This window comes from Danio rerio, chromosome 8, assembly GCF_052040795.2.
Source record: "Danio rerio strain M-AB ecotype USA chromosome 8, GRCz13ab, whole genome shotgun sequence".
NCBI classification, from domain to species: Eukaryota; Metazoa; Chordata; class Actinopteri; order Cypriniformes; family Danionidae; genus Danio; species Danio rerio.
In genome coordinates this window covers 10,315,977-10,334,792 of record NC_141028.1, presented here as the reverse complement: position 1 = coordinate 10,334,792, position 18,816 = coordinate 10,315,977, and the positions used below count along the sequence as shown (strand labels likewise).

At 40.1% G+C, this 18,816-nt stretch overlaps 1 protein-coding gene across 3 annotated transcripts; it reads left to right on the top strand.

The window, feature by feature from the left end:
* Positions 1-9,797: 9,797 nt before the first annotated feature.
* Positions 9,798-15,808, top strand: abt1 (activator of basal transcription 1). 3 transcript variants are annotated; one of them, XR_015497089.1, is made up of 4 exons: positions 9,798-9,949; positions 10,105-10,484; positions 12,591-13,102; positions 13,243-13,488. XR_015497089.1 is itself a non-coding variant. In NM_001020547.1 (4 exon segments), coding segments are annotated over 3 exon segments (912 nt in total). In that variant the 5' UTR covers positions 9,804-9,949; positions 10,105-10,129; the 3' UTR covers positions 15,488-15,808.
* The last annotated feature ends 3,008 nt before the right edge of the window (positions 15,809-18,816 follow it).

The window sequence follows — 18,816 nt, the reverse complement described above, 5'->3', positions numbered from 1 at the left end:
CGAGTTTGGTGAAGACCCGCGGAGACAGAGAGAGCCCGAAGGGGAGGACCTTGTACTGCCACGCTCGACCCTCGAACGCAAACCGCAGAAATTGGCGGTGGCGTGGAAGAATGGAGACATGGAAATACGCGTCCTTCAGGTCTATGGCTGCAAACCAATCCCGAGGACGAACGCATTGGAGAATGCGCCTCTGCGTGAGCATTCTGAACGGCAGCTTGTGCAGACAGCGGTTCAAAACGCGCAGATCTAGGATTGGCCGTGACCCACCGCTCTTTTTGGGTACGATGAAGTATGGGCTGTAAAACCCACTCTCCATCTCGGCTGGAGGAACCGGCTCGATTGCACCCTTCGCCAGGAGGGCAGCAATCTCCTCTCGCAAGACAGGGGCGGACAGGGGGTTGACCCTGGAGAAATACATGCCCGTAAACTTGGGGGGCCGTTTCGCGAACTGAATCGCGTAACCGAGTCTGATTGTGCGTATGAGCCACCGCGAGGGGCTGGCCCGCGCTAACCAGGCAGGCAGAGCCCTCGCTAATGGAGTCATCGCTACAATCGCTGACGTACCAGCGGTGGGGCAGCGCGGAGTGGGTGTGCTGATCCGGGAAGCACGAGGGTCCCGCGGAAAAGCTGGAGGAGAGCGATTCGCTCTGGCTCCGCACCCTGACTCCGGAGAGGGGGCTGGAGGGCTGAGGGAAGGGAGACCGTCCCCCCAGCGCTCGTGAGCCACTGGCGAAGCACGTAGAGTCTGCGAGCCGGAAGGCAGCGCGTCCCGGACTGGCAGAACTCGTGCAGTCACATCCGGGGAAGGGAAAAAGTGCTCTTTTACTGATGTTTTGGTGGCACTGAAAAGTACCGTTGTTATCGGGGCCCCGCCCTCCAGCGGGGAAAGAGCAAGTTTCCTCTTCTCCGGATGGCCTGTCTCAGGGACGCTTCGCGGTCCGTTTACCGGACTTAACGGCGCCCTGGGCAGGAGGGGCTGCCTGCTTTCGAGGTGAACGCCGCGCCCGCTTGGCCGGAGGCGCAGGCGGGGGCGGGGCAGCACTCGTTGGCGGGCGCCCTCGGCGAGGAACAGCGGAGGTGGATGGCTCGGCGGGCGGAGCGGGCTTACGGCCACGCCGATAGATGACATTGCCCATCGCATCCGACTGCTCTTTCACCGCCTTGAATTCCTGGGTGAATTCACCGACGGTGTCGCCGAACAGGCCAGCCTGGGATATGGGCGAGTCAAGAAAGCGAACTTTGTCAACGTCGCGCATATCGGCCAGGTTTAGCCAGAGGTGGCGTTCCTGAACCCCAAGTGTGGACATCGTCCTCCCCAGCGCACACGCGGCGGACTTAGTAGTCCGAAGAGCATAGTCGGTCGCGGTGCGCAGCTCATGTAATAAGCTTGGGTTGGACCCGCCCTCGTGCAGCTCGGCCAGCGCCTGCGCTTGGTAGCGCTGGTAGGTGGCCATCGCGTGCAAAGCAGAAGCAGCCTGGCCCGCAGCCTTATAAGCTCTGGCTCCGAGGGAGGCAGACAACCTACAGGCTTTGGACGGGAGGCGGGGCAAACCCCGCCACGTAGAGGCGCCGCGCGGACAAAGATTGACCGCGATAGCGCGCTCCACTGACGGGATCGCCTCATACCCCCTGGCAGCTCCGCCGTCAAGGGCGGTGAGGGCGGAGGCACTCGCAGCACGGGCAGAGAAAGGTGCCCTCCAGGACTGCGTGAGCCTACTGTGCACTTCCGGGAAGAAGGGGACGAGAGGCTTCGAAGGCTTCGCCTTCTGGTCCTCTACGTAGCACCCATCTAGTCGGTCCGGCCGCGGAGCTGGGGGATAAACCATCTCCAACCCCACGGCCGATGCAGCCCGGGAAAGCACGGCTAACATGTCCGCTTCAGGATCCGATTTGACAGCGCTCACCTGCCCGGAGGGGGCGAGCGGGTCCGGATCTTCGTCGGACAGTGAAAGCCCACCCTCCGATGCCGCGGAGGACATCTGATCTCCGGTGTCAGCGAGTGTGAGAGCTACCATCTGGTTAGACGGATCACTCTCACCACCCGAAGCTTGGATGGAGCGCCGTGAGGAGCGAGAGGTCCGCGAGCCCGTGGGCGGCGGATTAGCTCCCGCTGAAACCCTCAGATCTGCCCGAGCGCCCGCTGCTTTTTTAGAACAGGAGGCAACTGGGGTGGCTCGCTCTCTTGCGAAAGTTAGCCGCGATCTTAGCTGTGCAACGGTCATGGCATCGCAATGACGACATGAACCGCCCGCGAGCACCGCATTAACATGCTGGACCCCCAAACATGCAATGCAGTGATCGTGTCCATCATCCGGAGACAGGAAACCCCCGCATCCAGAAACGCACAGTCGGAGCCCCATCCTGAAAAGGACGTGCTGCACGACTGTGTTGCTCTTTTAGGAAAGTTCCAACTATACGCACCGCTCTGGAGGACCGGACCCAAAGAACCGCAGGCAAGGGAGTAACCCAGCTCGACCGTCTGCCACCGCGAAGACCCACTCTGGACCGGGAGACACACTCGTTCGCTCTGAAGTGCTGATCAGCAAGAGGAACCCTCATCGACTCACTCAGAAAGGATCTGAAGCGAAAAGGATGGCGTCTGCTGGCTTCAGGTGTGCTTATATGCTGAGATAATTGCAGATGTCGCACACCTGCGCAAGCTTACGCTGCCAATTAATTTCATTCATTGGCCCGTTCAATACTCTCCAGATAAGCGGCTTCTGATCCGAATCCTCCCATTCATGGCACTGAAGTTCCCCAACCGAAGGGGAACTATAGATCAGTGGTCACCAAACTTGTTCCTGGAGGGCCGGTGTCCTGCAGATTTTAGCTCCAACCCTAATCAAACACACCTGAACAAGCTAATCAAGGTCTTACTTGGTATACTTGAAACATCCAGGCAGGTGTGTTGAGGCAAGTTGGAGCAAAACCCTGTAGGGACACCGGCCCTCCAGGACCAGGATTGGTGACCCCTGGTATAGATGGAATGATAGATGGAATAATGGACAGAATGATAGAAAGATGAAGCAATGGAATGACAGATTGAATTATGGCAGGAATGATGGTTGGAATGATGGTTAGAATAATAAAACAATGGAATTATGGATGGAGTGATGGATGGAATGGTGAATGGAATGATGGTTGGAATGATGGAATGAAGGATGGGACAATGAAATGATGTAATTATGGATGGAATGATGAGTGGGAATGATGGAATGGAATGATGGATGGGATGATGTAATGATGGTTGGAAAGATGGAATGATGGAATCATGGATGGGATAGATGGAATGGAGTGATGGATAGAATTATGGAATTATAGATGGAATGATGGATGGGAATGATGGATGGAATGATGGAATGGAATGATGGATGGGATGATGAAATGATGGTTGGAAGGATGGAATGATGGATGAGCATAAAGGATGTATTGATGGATGGAATGTTGGATGAGACGATTTAATGATGGATGGAATGGAATCATGACAGGGAATGATGGGATGGATGGAATGATGGATGGAATGATGTAATGGAATGCAATGATAGATGGAATGATGAAATTATAGATGAAATGATGGATGGATTGATGGAATGATGGAAGGAATGGTGGTTGAAATGATGGATAGAATGATAGATGGAATGATGAAATAATGAAATGATGGATGGAATAATGGATGGGAATGATTGAATAAAGAATAGGACGATGAAATGATGAAATGATGGATGTGAAAGATGGATGGAATGATGGATGTGAAAGATGGATGGAATGATGGAATTATAGATGAAATGATGGATGGGAATGATGGGATGGATGGAATGATGGATGGGATGATGAAATGATGGTTGGAATGATGGATGTAAAGCTGGAATTATGGATGAAATGATGGATGGATTGATGGAATGAAATGATGGACGGAATGATAAATGGGAATGATGGATGGGATAGATAGACAGGTAGGTAGGTAGGTAGGTAGGTAGGTAGGTAGGTAGGTAGGTAGGTAGATAGATAGATAGATAGATAGATAGATAGATAGATAGATAGATAGATAGATAGACAGACAGACAGACAGACAGACAGACAGACAGACAGACAGACAGACAGACAGACAGACAGACAGACAGACAGGTAGGTAGGTAGGTAGGTAGGTAGGTAGGTAGGTAGGTAGGTAGGTAGGTAGAAAGACAGACAGACAGACAGACAGACAGACAGACAGACAGACAGACAGACAGACAGACAGACAGATAGATAGATAGATAGATAGATAGATAGATAGATAGATAGATAGATAGATAGATAGATAGATAGATAGAGCAGGCGGACAGACAGACAGACAGACAGACAGACAGGTAGGTAGGTAGGTAGGTAGGTAGGTAGATAGACAGACAGACAGACAGACAGACAGACAGACAGACAGATAGACAGATAGATAGATAGATAGATAGATAGATAGATAGATAGATAGATAGATAGATAGATAGATAGATAGATAGATAGATAGATAGATAGAAAGACAGACAGACAGACAGACAGACAGACAGACAGGTAGGTAGGTAGGTAGGTAGGTAGGTAGGTAGATAGAAAGACAGACAGACAGACAGACAGACAGACAGACAGACAGACAGACAGACAGACAGACAGACAGACAGACAGACAGACAGACAGACAGATAGATAGATAGATAGATAGATAGATAGATAGATAGATAGATAGATAGATAGATAGATAGATAGATAGATAGATAGATAGATAGATAGATAGATAGATAGAGCAGGCGGACAGACAGACAGACAGACAGACAGACAGACAGACAGACAGACAGGTAGGTAGGTAGGTAGGTAGGTAGGTAGGTAGGTAGGTAGGTAGATAGAAAGACAGACAGACAGACAGACAGACAGACAGACAGACAGACAGACAGACAGACAGACAGACAGACAGACAGATAGATAGATAGATAGATAGATAGATAGATAGATAGATAGATAGATAGATAGATAGATAGATAGATAGATAGATAGATAGATAGATAGATAGATAGAGCAGGCGGACAGACAGACAGACAGACAGACAGACAGACAGACAGACAGACAGACAGACAGGTAGGTAGGTAGGTAGGTAGGTAGGTAGGTAGGTAGGTAGGTAGGTAGGTAGATAGAAAGACAGACAGACAGACAGACAGACAGACAGACAGACAGACAGACAGACAGACAGACAGACAGACAGACAGATAGATAGATAGATAGATAGATAGATAGATAGATAGATAGATAGATAGATAGATAGATAGATAGATAGATAGATAGATAGATAGATAGATAGATAGAGCAGGCGGACAGACAGACAGACAGACAGACAGACAGACAGGTAGGTAGGTAGGTAGGTAGGTAGGTAGGTAGATAGAAAGACAGATAGATAGATAGATAGATAGATAGATAGATAGATAGATAGATAGATAGATAGATAGATAGATAGATAGATAGATAGATAGATAGATAGATAGATAGATAGATAGATAGATCTTCCTCAAAATCACCATAATCATTGTGATATTATATGAAATTATATTTGACATTATTCTAGTTTTTATTATTCATAATAATAAAATTTACTAACATTATTCAGAATTCTTTTTAAAAAATGACCTATTTACTGTGAATTTGTCCATCAAGGGCCTGTCTACCCTTGACCCTGTGTCTTCCACATACTCAAGAAAAAATAAACTCTCCTCTCCTTGTGGGCACAGAATCAAAGTTCAGACAGGAAGTGTGTGTGTTTTGAAGAAGAAATGTGCTCTTCCTCTGCTCAGCCAGGATGCTATTTGTGAGTCCCTTGAGCCTGTGATCTCCTGAGCCCCTTGAGCTTCTGTGGCCCTGGTGTTCGGGGTTAAATGTGAATAGACAGATGCTGCTGCAGAGCTCTCTGTAAACCCAAGTCCTCCTCTTCAATAATGCAGGAGACCACATGCGACGGGCACATGGCCACGCAAACAGCAGAGCGTTCCTGCAGGACCGACACACACTAACACACACTCCTGGGGATATTAATGGAGGACGGGACTGTTTTCATGTCCTCTGAATGCTGTTTTTTTAATCAAGCCATTATTTGACATCTTTATTTATATCAGCCATGCATGCACTTATAAATATTTGATGATTGGTTTGAAGTTTTCTGTGGCTGAAAGATAAATTAGTAGATGAGACCTGGGGCAACCGTGGCATCTTTATACTTTTTTTTTTATTTTCATAAACACATTTTTTTCTACACTATATAAAAAAATGAATGACAAAAGTCAGGACAACAAATATTTGGCAATGGCCACTTTATTAGGTACACCTTACTAATAGCAGGTTGGACCCTCCTTTCCCTTCAGAACTGCCTTAATCCTTCGTGGCATAGATTCAACAAGGTACTGGAAATATTCCTCAGAGATTTTGATCTATATTGGCATGATAGCATCACGTAGTTGCTGCAGGTTTGTCGGCTGCACATCCATGATGCGAATCTCCCATTCCACCACATCCTAAAGGTGCTCTATTGGATTGACATCTGGTGACTGTGGAGGCCATTTGAGTACAGTGAGCTCATTGTCATGTTTAAGAGACCAGTCTGAGATAATTATGAAATGGTGTGTTATCCTGCTGGAAGTAGCCATCAAAAGATGGGTACACTGTGGTCATAAAAGGATGCACATGGTCAGCAACAATACTCAAATACTCAGGTAGGCTGTGACGTTAACGCAATGCTCAATTGGTACTAATGGGCCCAAAGTGTGGCAAGAAAATATCCCCCAGATCATTACACAGCCATCACCAGCCTGAACCGTTGATACAAGGCAGGATGGATCCATGCTTTTAGGTTGTTGAAGCCAAATTCTGCCCCTACCATCCGAATGTTGCAGGCTCGCAGTAGAAACTGAGTCATCAGACCAGGCAACGTTTTCCCAATCTTCTATTGTACAATTTTGCTGAGCCTGTGTGAATTGAAGCCTCGGTTTCCTGTTCTTCGCTGACAGGAGTGGCACCTTGTGTGATCTTCTGCTGCTGTAGCCCATCCGCCTCAAGGCTGAACGTGAATGCATTAATCAGTTTTCAACAATTTTTTAAAATTATACAAAGTTTAACTTAAAATTTCTAGTCAACTTGATTGATGGTAGTTGAGATGACTAGAAAAGTTCATTTGATTCAACTAAGGAATTTTAGCCAGCAAGAACTTTTTCTTACAGTGAACAAAAAGTTTAAAGTAGGAAACAAATAAGCCTGTGTGTTTTCAGCTGTAGTAACAACTCGCATTATTAATTGTTAATGCAAAAACATACAACACCCTTTCAGCATAAATTGCAGGATGAGGTAATGTAGCATACATCATGATCAATAATGTAGCTAATCTGTTTTTATCTATTTTTAATCATTTTTATTATTTGTTTTTTATTTTCTTATACTTGTCTTTTTTATTCTTGTTTTTGGAAAGCACTTTGAATTGCCACTGTGTATGAAATGTGTTATATAAATAAATGTGCCTTGCCTGGTCTTAACAACTAAAAAATTAAGAATTACGAAAACTCTCAACATGTTGGCTCAGTGGTTAGCATTGTCGCCTCACAGCAAGAAGGTTGCTGGTTTGAGTCCAGGCTGGGCCAGTTGGCATTTCTGTGTAGAGTTTTCATGTTCTATCCGTGTTGGCATGGGTTTCCTCCGTGTGCTCCAGTTTACCCCACTGTCCAAAGACATGCGCTATAGGTGAATTGGATTAACTAAATTGGCTGTAGTGTATGAGTGTATGTGTGAAGATGTTTCCCAGTACTGGGTTGCAGCTGAAAAGGTATCTGCTGTGTAAAACATATGCATAATATCAGACTATTGTGAGCTCAGAGATTTTGTTAGCATTGATTCAACTTTTGAAAAAATATATATTTAATAGCAGAATCTGTGCAGAAAAACTACATTAATACTGTCCTGAAAATCCCACCAATCGTAGAATCGAAGTAGCCGAAGTGCGGTAAAAGCTATATTTAACCCGACCCATATTAATGAAGCGGAGCGAATATGAGAAATGTATAAATAAATTACAATACTTTTGAAATATATTATTCCGATATACGATTTTATTATATTAATATAGTATGTTTGTGCGGTTTATATAATATATGTGTGCCATTTTTTATTTGATTGTCATTCACAATGATTTTTTTTAATGATTACTATGCATTAATTAACAGACACATGACAACAGAACAAACAATATAATGCAAGGGTGATAGAATGTAAGTAATAATAACAGTAAAATTAATAATAAAAAAGCATTTACAATGATTGTTATTCATTTTCCTTCCCTTTCCAGGTTTGTAATGCTGTGAATCTCTTCACAGATGGTCTGTTTATGCCATGAACATAACGCTTTAATAGTCTTTCTTTGTTTGTTTGTTTGTTTGTTTGTAATTGGTGTAAGGGGCGACGCAGTGGCATAGTGGGTAGCACGTTGTTCTCCCTGCGTTCACGTGGGTTTCCTCCAGGTGCTCCGGTTTCCCCCACAGTCCAAAGACATGCGGTACAGGTGAATTGGGTAGGCTAAATTGTAGTAATTGTAATTGTCCGAAGTGTATGACTGTGTGTGTGTGTGTGAATGTTTCCCAGAGATGGGTTGCGGCTGGAAGGGCATCTGCTCCGTAAAAACTTGCTGGATAAGTTGGCGGTTCATTCTGCTGTGGCGACCCTGGATTAATAAAGGGACTAAGCCGACAAGAAAATGAATGAATGTTTGTTTGTATGTTGGGTGTCACGGTGGCACAATGGGTAGCATACTCGCCTCACAGCAAGAAGGTCGCTAGTTTGAGTCTCGGCTGGGTCAGTTGGCATTTCTGTGTGGAGTTTGCATGCTCTCCCCGCGTTGGTGTGGGTTTCCTCTGGGTGCTCTGGTTTACCCCACAGTCCAAAGACATGTGGTATAGGTGAATTGGTGTAAGCTAAATTGTACGTAGTGTGTAAATGCGTATGTATGGATGTTTCCCAATGATGGGTTGCAACTAGAAGGGCATCTGCTGCTTAAAACATATGCTGGATAAGTTGGGGGTTCATTCCGCTGAGGCGACATCTGATGAATAAAGGGACTAAGCCGAAAAGAAAATGAATGAATGTTTGTTTTTTTGTTCGTTTACTTCTGTGGGAAATTATCCTCTTTGTAGATAATTCTCCTTTAGAAATTATTGTATTTTTGAACTTAAACTTTAATTAATCATCTTTAAGTCAAAAGCTGCTGGCTAGTTGGTAGCATTATCAAAGGGTTGGAAGTTGAAACTTCTAGCTATACTAAAACAGAATTATAAAGTATTTAATGTGGTACCTTGCCAGCCAGTGTTGGGTTGCAGCTGGAAGGGCATCCGCTGTGTAAAACATATGCTGGATAAGTTAGTGATTTATTCCACTGTGGCGACCCCTGATGAATAAAAGGACTAAGTCGAAAAGAAATTGAATGAATGAATGAATGAATGAATAATTGAATGAATGAATGAATGAATGAATGAATGTGGTACCTTTTTTTAATCCAGATCATGATGCTTAAGTTGTTCCTTGTGTTTTGTCGTCCTCTGCTGTTCAAAACAAAGGTTACAGTTAAAGTGTTTTAAATAATCGTCCATTCCAGTAATAAATTTATACATATTCTATTTAAGCGTGTTTAAATATATAGTCAACTTGGCAGATTAGTAAAACGAATATATCATTCGATATTAACGAAATTTAATACAACGGATTTGACGAGAACCTTCTCCGTTCTGTCTCTTTAAGAAAGTTTTGACGCTTGATTTCGACGTCACAGCCGCTTCCAGTACCACAGCCACATGTGTTGAAAGAGTCGATTTATCGCAACAATTCTCCTATAAAAGCGTCTTGGAAAGGATTGATTGCTTTATGGACGAAGAAAGCTTTGTGAAAGGAAACACCCCGATAACATTTTCAATGTAAGAATCACTTTAAATACAAGTGTTTTTAAAAAGGTATTGAATTCAAGAGTACGCGCACAGATATTACCACTTATTTACTTTATTTTATAGATGAGACCCTCGGTAATGTGAGATTTTAATGGGTTTTTAACATCCTTCATTCCTAATTTCAGTCTCTAAACGTTGCTACATCCAATAATGTCTCTCCTGGAGACGAATGAAGTGAAAACAGACCTAGAAACACAACCTCTGTTCAGTGAAGACGAGTTAAATGACTGTAAACCAGAGAAAGATAAAGAGGAGAAAGCAGACAGTGCTGAAGAAGATGAGCAGGAGATGAACTCTGAGGAAGACATTAATGATGGTGAAGCTTTTCACATGGAGATTGAAGATGATGATGATGAAGAAGATGAGTCTGACAAGCCAAAGGGCAAGAAATGTGTTCCAGGTATCGTGTATTTGGGACACATTCCTCCAAGGATGAGACCGAAACACATGCGGAATCTCCTGAGTGCGTATGGAGAGATCGGGAGGATCTTCTTACAGCCTGAAGGTAAAACTTCAAAAACACATAATTGAAAAGGACATCTATAAAGGTTTGTGAATTTGACTGCTAGACTGGGCAGATTTAGTGATTTGGGGGCATTAAGCAATTCCATCCATGAAGGCCAACAGTGCTAAAAAGGTTGGTTTTAGATTCACATACAGTAAATAGGACTTTCTCTTTAATAATCTAATTTCAGAAAAGTATTCTGTGCAAGGTCTAAATAGTGAAGTCATATTAGCAGCCAATCACTATCAAATCACTACATTGTTCACAGTGAGATAAATGGTGCTAATGTTGTTTTAAAGTCATTCTTACATTACATTTCAGACCAAATATTCATAATAACAGTGTAAATAATATAGAGGGCTTGTCACAAGTTGTAACTGTACAAATGTGCAAAATATAAAACCAACTTTACCTCAATCCTAATGTGCACCCTTTTCCTCTTTTACTTAATTTTTATTATTTAGCAACTTTTTTAAATATCACATAATCTTCGTTTCTTTGTTTATCCTAACGGCAATCTCTTCATTGTAAACTATTCATATTATAATAATGAATTAACAACTAGAAATAAAATATTTTTCTATAAATCTGACAGCTGCATTGTTCCATGATTGGGGGTGGTGGACAAATTTTATCCGTTGTAATAATAATATTTTATTTTATAATGTAATTATTACACAACGCAACATTGTTATTATAATAATATTCTATATTATTGTATATTAAATAGTATTTTAATACTTTAACCCTTAACATATTACATATGATAGAAAACAATGTTATATATAACCATTTTCAAGGTATACTGTGATATGGAAAAGTCAAGGTTTTAAAACCACCAAACTTTTCTGCTATACCGTTCCTAAGGTATGTGTAAGATTTTTTTTTTTTTTTTTAGTTTTTTAGGGCAACAGTATTTCCAGCAAAAAAGATATCCAAAGATGCCATTTTAAGTTTTAAAGAAATCTGTGTTTTTGAAACTTACGAAGACAGTAGAAGTCAATGATTCATTTAAATTATTCAGTCTGACATGTTTACTGCTCCAAAATATTTTAAATGTTTCTCAAAATAAAATATATTGTGCTCAAAGGTGGGAAAAGTTTTTTGTTTTTTACCCAGACATTTCTAAATAATATATTTTAAAGCAGTAATCACAGTACCGTGAAACCATGATATTTTTTATCCAAGGTTATCATACCGTTAGAATCTTAGTTTAAACATTAGTATTCATTTGTTTAAAAAAAAACAATTGAGCTCTAAAAACATTACACCTTTATGCAAACATAAAATTGACAGAAATGTTTTCAGTACTTTACAGATGAAAATAAGACATTTTATTCAAACGCATAACTTCAAATTGTAAATTGTATAGTATGTATATAGCGATAAAACCTGAAATATTTACATGTTATTTTTTCAAAAATATAAGTGTTTTGAAGGGATAGTTTCCTAAAAAACAAAAAATGTCATCATTTACTCTTTCTAATCTTATAAAGTTTCTTTCTTATATTGAACCCAAAGGAAAATTTGCTGAAGAAAAACATTTTTTGTTTCTACTATAAATGTCTGTCATTTTTTTCCCCCAGCATTTTTCAGAATATCTTGTTTTGTCTTCAACAGTAGAACCACTTGCCTTTGGGTAAATTTATTTATTTATTTTTTTCCATTTTTGGGTGAACTATCCCTTTAAGCATTTCATTAAATGAAATTTACAATTTATTTCGGCATATATAGCAATACATAAGCATATACATGAGCTTAAGTTAAATGGATAGTTCACTAAAAATATTAAAAAATTTACTCGCTATTTAATCCTCATCCAGTGGTTACAGAACTTTATGAGTTTCTTTATTCCTTCAAACACAAAAGAAGATATTTTGAAGAAAATTGTAACCATTGACTTCTATTGGAAAAATGAATACTATGGACGTCAATGGTTACAGACTTCTTTAAAATGTCTTTTATGTCCAATAAAAGAAAGGTTTGAAAGTTGAGTGAATGACAACCACGGAATTTTCAGTTTTGAGTGAACTTTTTTTTTTTAGTAAATGGTTTTTATGTTTGACTAACTTTCCATTCTACTATTTATTTGTGACTGTCTTGTAGATCGATGTGTAAAAAGAAAGAAAAAGAAGGCCGGTTGCAAATCATCCAGTTTTACAGAGGGCTGGGTGGAATTCAGAGACAAACGGGTCGCTAAGAGAGTCGCGGCCAGTCTTCACAACACACCCATGGCCAACCGGAAGAGGAGCCGCTTCAGCAGTGACCTGTGGTCCATCAAAGTATGCAACAGATACCATACCATTGAGAAGTCTTTTAAAGGAAATTAACACCTTTAATTCACAAAGATGCATTTAAATCATCAGAAGATACATTTGAATTCAGCATGAAATGGAAGTTAAGATCTTGCTAACATCTTGACACACAACTGGGGATGCAACGATTAACAAGTTTCACTAATAACCACGCTTTTATTCATCACAGCACAGAACAAAACTGCTGGCAACTAAACAAAGTTATGTCAACTGTGCAGTAGTTTAAATTTCTAAGCATGTACACCGAGACTAATACCCATTCACACTTTATTAACTATGGCTAATTATTTATTTTTTTTAGATGCAGTCCTGGAGGGCTGGTGTCCTGGAGAGTTTAGCTCTAACCCTAATCAAACACCTGAATCAGCTAATCAAGCTCCTATTAGATATACTAGAAACTTCCGGGCAGGTGTGTTAAAGCAAGTTGTAGCTAAATTCTCCAGGACGTCGGCCCTCCAGGACCGAGTTTGGGCACCCCTGCATCAGACAAATACTATTTATTTATTCTTATTTTTAATTATTTTTTACTGCATTTCCAAACATTTAAATGCACTCATTCTGAGTGAAAAAGACTTTAAAAACAATTTAAAGTATAAATATAACGATATACAGGGTGGCCCATTTATATGGATACACCTAAAAAAATGGGAGTGGTTGGTGATATTATTGTCCTGTTTGTGGCACATTAGTATATGTGAGGGGGCAAACTTTTCAAGATAGGTGGTGACCATGGTGGCCATTTTGAAGTCGGGCATCTTGGATCCAACCTTTGTTTTTTTTTTCAATAGGAAGAGGGTCATTTGACACTTTCTCCTGCGGTGTTGCTATCAGTGTGTGAAGAGTTTTAGAAGAGGGTTGCATTGACAATCTAACACAATGGGCAGCACATTGAACACATTTAATAAGTGGTCAGAAACTTTGAAATAACACATGAAAGAATAAAGTACGTTAAAACTAATCACACCATTGTTTTTCTTGTGAAATTCCCAATAGGTTTGATGTGTCAAATGACCCTCTTCCTATTGAAAAAACAAAAGTTGGATCCAAGATGGCCGACTTCAAAAGGGCACCATGGTCACCACCCATTCTGAAAAGTTTGACCCCTCCTATATACTAATGTGCCACAAACCGGACGTTAATATCACCAACCATTCCCATTTTATTAAGGTGTATCCATATAAATGGCCCACCCTGTAGACATAGTTCCAAAAAACATTCACAATTTTAAAGAATAGCATAGTTCACGCACTTCAAAAAATGTTTAAACTACTTATTTAAAATGAGCTAAAACAACAAAATTCCAGAGATTATTTTCGGGACGACTCAATTGTTTTAAATTCAGTCCACTTAAATTTGTCAAAACCAATTAACTTGATTTGTGAACTTGATTTGAAAAAACGATTTGTGTTGGGACAACATAAATTAATCGTTTGGAGCCCTGCACTTTTTACAGTGCACCACAACTTTAACGATAAAGATACAGAGGATCGATATCATTGGGATCACTTTCAGAATTATTTTTCCTCGCTAATGAATGATAAATTCCCGACAGCCAGTCAGAATCCATTGAACATGAACACGATTCACAATTTATTTATTTTTTTTTATATATATTTATAACTTAGTTTTTATTGATTTTCTAGGAACATATGACCTGTGGGAACAAAACAAGCAAATAAAAAAAATATACACATATAAATAAATATACATATGTATATATACTTGTATAGGCAAACACATCCATTCCACACATGTATATCCATATACACACATGCATAAAAATATTAAATTAACCTCATCAAAATAAATAAGTATAAAATAAATTATAATAAAAGGTTGCCAAACATATTTTCACAATGATACATAACCTCTAGAATTATGTAAATGTTCAGTTATAAATAATTATATTGTCGTTGAGGAGAAAGCCAGCTGCTATAATTTTGAACCATTCATCTTTAGTTGGTGGCTCTTCTTTATACCATTTCCGGGTTTTTTAGCTTTTTTTACTTGTTGCCAAAAATATCTTAAATAGATATTTATTTTCCTTTTTAAGATTAATAGGAGTATCTCCTAGATAAAGTACTTCAAATGATCTAGGAATATAAAGAACAAAAATATAATTGATGGTGGAGTGCATCATTTCCCAAAAACTATCAATTCTTGAGCATTGACTATTCACAATTTTAATGATTTTACTGCATTTCCAACCAATTAAATGCACTCTTGCTGACTTCTTTCAAAAACTTTGAATACATTTTATTTCAGAGAGCAGTGTATTTATCAATAGCATCCCTCTCTTCCATTAAGTATCTGCACAGGTTCCAGTGGTGTCATCTCAGCGAGCGTTTGGCCTACGAACAGACAGTTTATCACCAGCGCATGAGGACCGAAATCTCCCAGGCCAAGAAGGAGACCAACTTCTACCTGGCCAGCGTGGAAAAGAGCCAGAGCCTGGAGAAACTCCGGAAGAAGAGGGCGAAGAAGGGAGAAGTCGTGGAGGAGAAAACGTGGGACTACAAACAGCGTCCTACAGAGGAGGAGATCCACCTGAAACGCTTTAAGAGCAAAGGCATTTCCAAGAAGAGCCTCCAGAAGGCGCAAGAGAAGAGCAAAAGCATCCAGGACAAAGCACAATCCAATGTATCCCTCCTGGCCAAGATCTTCAGTAGTAGCAAAGCCCGGGATTGATGCGCTGAGAACGTTCAGGTGCTTTCAGCTTTCGTTGACACCACAGAGTATAATCAAGGAGTTTTCTTGTGTATTTGAGATGCATTTTTCAGATTATTTGGCAACGTACAGATTCTAAACTCATGTTTTGCAGCATTTTTGACAGAATAGATGTAAATCACATGCAGAGTGTTCTGATTTATATATCTCAGCAGTAAAAACGCTGCACTATCATTCTGAAAAAGTCTTTATTTTCCCTTAAAAAGAAACTGAATGTCAAATTTTGTTGAAAAACAAGGCTAAAAATCTGTCATTATTAAAAAAAAACGACTAATATCCCAATTGTGAATTAGGGGGGTTTTCATCAAGTTGTTATCGCTCATTCATACCAAGCACGTCACGATAACTATTAATATAATGAAAAAGATATAGTTGTAAAAGTCAATCACAGTGTTAAAGAAGAGCATAGTTCACAACACTTTGACAGAACAGACATAACCCACAGTAGATTGTTCTGATTTTATATCTTTAACAGTTAATTCAATTCAGCTTTATTTGTATAGCGCTTTTACAATGTAGATTGTGTCAAAGCAGCTTCACATAAATGGTCATAGTAACCGGAACAGTTTAGCTCAGTTCAGTGTGAGTTAAAACAGTGGACTATCATTCTGGAAAAGTCTTTATTTTCTCAATGTTGTCTTCTGAAACAATATTGGATTGCTGGTTCATGAATTTATACACTGATTCTGTGTCATGCCAAAGTAATTTTGTTGAAAAACAAGGCTAAAAATCTGTCATTATTAAAAAAAACGACTAATATCCCAATTGTGAATTAGGTGGCTTTTCATCAATTTAAGGCCCTTTCACACCAAGCGCGATAATTATGAATATAATGATAAAGTTCTGAAAGTCATTCACAGTATTTAAGAATAGCATAGTTCAGACCACAACAACTACAAAGATAAAGATACAGGAGGACCATATTGTTGGGATCACTTTCGGAACAATTTTTTCAATAACCAGTCAGAATAAATTGAAAATTAAATTCTTGCTTAATTTAAACACACAGGAAACACTAGCTATGGTTACATCCCCCTATTTTATGCACATTATGAATATGCACATAAAAAAAGGTTGATGGAAACGCCAAGATGCTCATAAAATCTAAAAATACACATTACACATTACCGAGTAGGATGTGCACATAACAGAGTAAGATATGCACAGAACTGAGTAGAATAAACTTTTTTGTTTGATCAGAAAAAATGTGTTTAAACTGTAATGGAAGTTCTAGCTATGTTTCTTTCTTAATATGCTAATTAAATTTATGCGCTAACTGAAATCTCGTATATAAGACATGAATAAAGCAGCGTTTCCATCCAAGTAGTCAAAGAGAGCAAAATCATCACTTCCTGATTAACTGGTGCCAAATATCAAAAGTAAAATTGGAATTTCCTGCGGTAGGAAAAGCTGCGTGAATGTTTTTCTTTATTTAATAAATGAATTTAATAAATTACTAAGCTGACACGCAATGAACGCGTGGTGGCGTTTAAAGGCGTCAGAGCATAGTCGCGGTCTGCTCTGTGTCTCAAGTCTGCCAACATGCGTCGAGCTAGCAGATAAACGTAACAGCGGGAAAGCCATCCATACGGAGGTAAGCAGTCAGCTGGTAGCGCGAAAAGGAACTGTGACATACCGCCCCAAAGTGTTTGTATTAATGTATGGACACAGCTGATTGGTCACATGCGAGTTATTTTCGCTACATCAGAGTTTATTTGGCAACTGCATTTTTGTCTCCTATAATTCAAATTAAAACTTTCACAAAAGATCAAAACCAAACTCGAGTGAGTGTAAAAACTTTTTCAAAATGAAATAAAGGGATTTGTATTCTAAATTGGACATTTTTTCCATTACTCTTTTTTTTATGCGCTACTTTAAGCGTCACTCAGCTATTGTGTGTTTAACTTCCTGAAATGTGGGACCTTTTTCAGTACATTTTGTCTAAAATTGAATTGATTTGATTCAATAATTTGATTCAACAATTTGCAGTAAATGCTTTAAACCACTGAGTAGAAAAAGCAGTGCTGTATAGTTTTATCAAACAATCTTTCTTTAAAAATTGTACAAGATATCAGCACATCCAGGGAGCTGCGAAGATCAGTCGATTCATCCGCGGATTGCTGAAATATCAGCTTATAAACAGACGAGCTGATCTTCACGGCTTTAAAATATTCCAGTGTCCCTGTGCCTGTAGTTACACTTAGTAAACAGTGGTGCGTTCGGTAAACTGAGGACATTCACAGCCGATCACAGTCATTTCTGTTGAGCACGTGAACACAATAGCAAATCAGCGCTGTTTAAGAACGTGTTTAAATGTTAGCAGGAAATGGACATTTTTTTTAAATTTCAGTATTGGTATTCGATTGGTATCGAATTCCAGTATGATGACAACTCTAACCCCAGCACTGGTTATTGTTATCGTGCTTGGTTTGAACGTGCCTTTAGAGTTGCTCACTGTAGTATTGGTAACCTAGCAACCGACTGTAAACAAGCAGGCATAATGGAGACAGCTGATTGATCATGTCGATGTAATGTTCACTACATCAGAGTATATTCAGCATACACGTTTCCGTCTTCTATTATTCACATGAACTCTTTTCCCACAAAAGATCAAAACCAAACTCGAGTGAGCGTAAATTCATTGTTTAGATTGATTACACGCGTGACAAACTCAATATGTTCAGATGCGGTAGTAGCAACCTGAGGACACCTGCTGGTTACAAGGGATAATGGCCTAAATAATCCAAATCATAACCTAAAAATAAACTGATCATTATCCATCATTTGTGTGGAAACAAATATATTTATCGATATCGTGCTTGCTGTGAACAAGCTTTTAGAGTTGCTCACTGTAGTGTTCAACCCATTCTGAAAACGTTTCCCTCTATACATTTCTGGAGAGACCAAAATACCTCCTAGGAGCTACGTTTTTTTGCAGTTTTTGTTTTTGCGAATCCACCAGAGGCCGCTGTGTAGGTCTTTTTTGAGATCTCAAATTTCTCTCACGACTGCCATTCGCACTCTCAAGTCCGCCGATGAACAGGCGAGCTACCGGACAAAATGGTAACAGCGGAAAATATGTAAGTAAGCGGTCAGCTGGTAAGCGAGAAAAGGAATGGCATCATACCGCCCCGTACAGTTTATTTTAAAGACGAAATGCAGCAATACGTAGCTCTAGCTACAATTCGCTATCTCCAGAAATGAATGTAGGGCTATGTTTTCAGAATGAGTCTATGTTGGTAGTATTGGTAACCTAGCAACTGACAGAAAAACAATACAAGTATAATGGA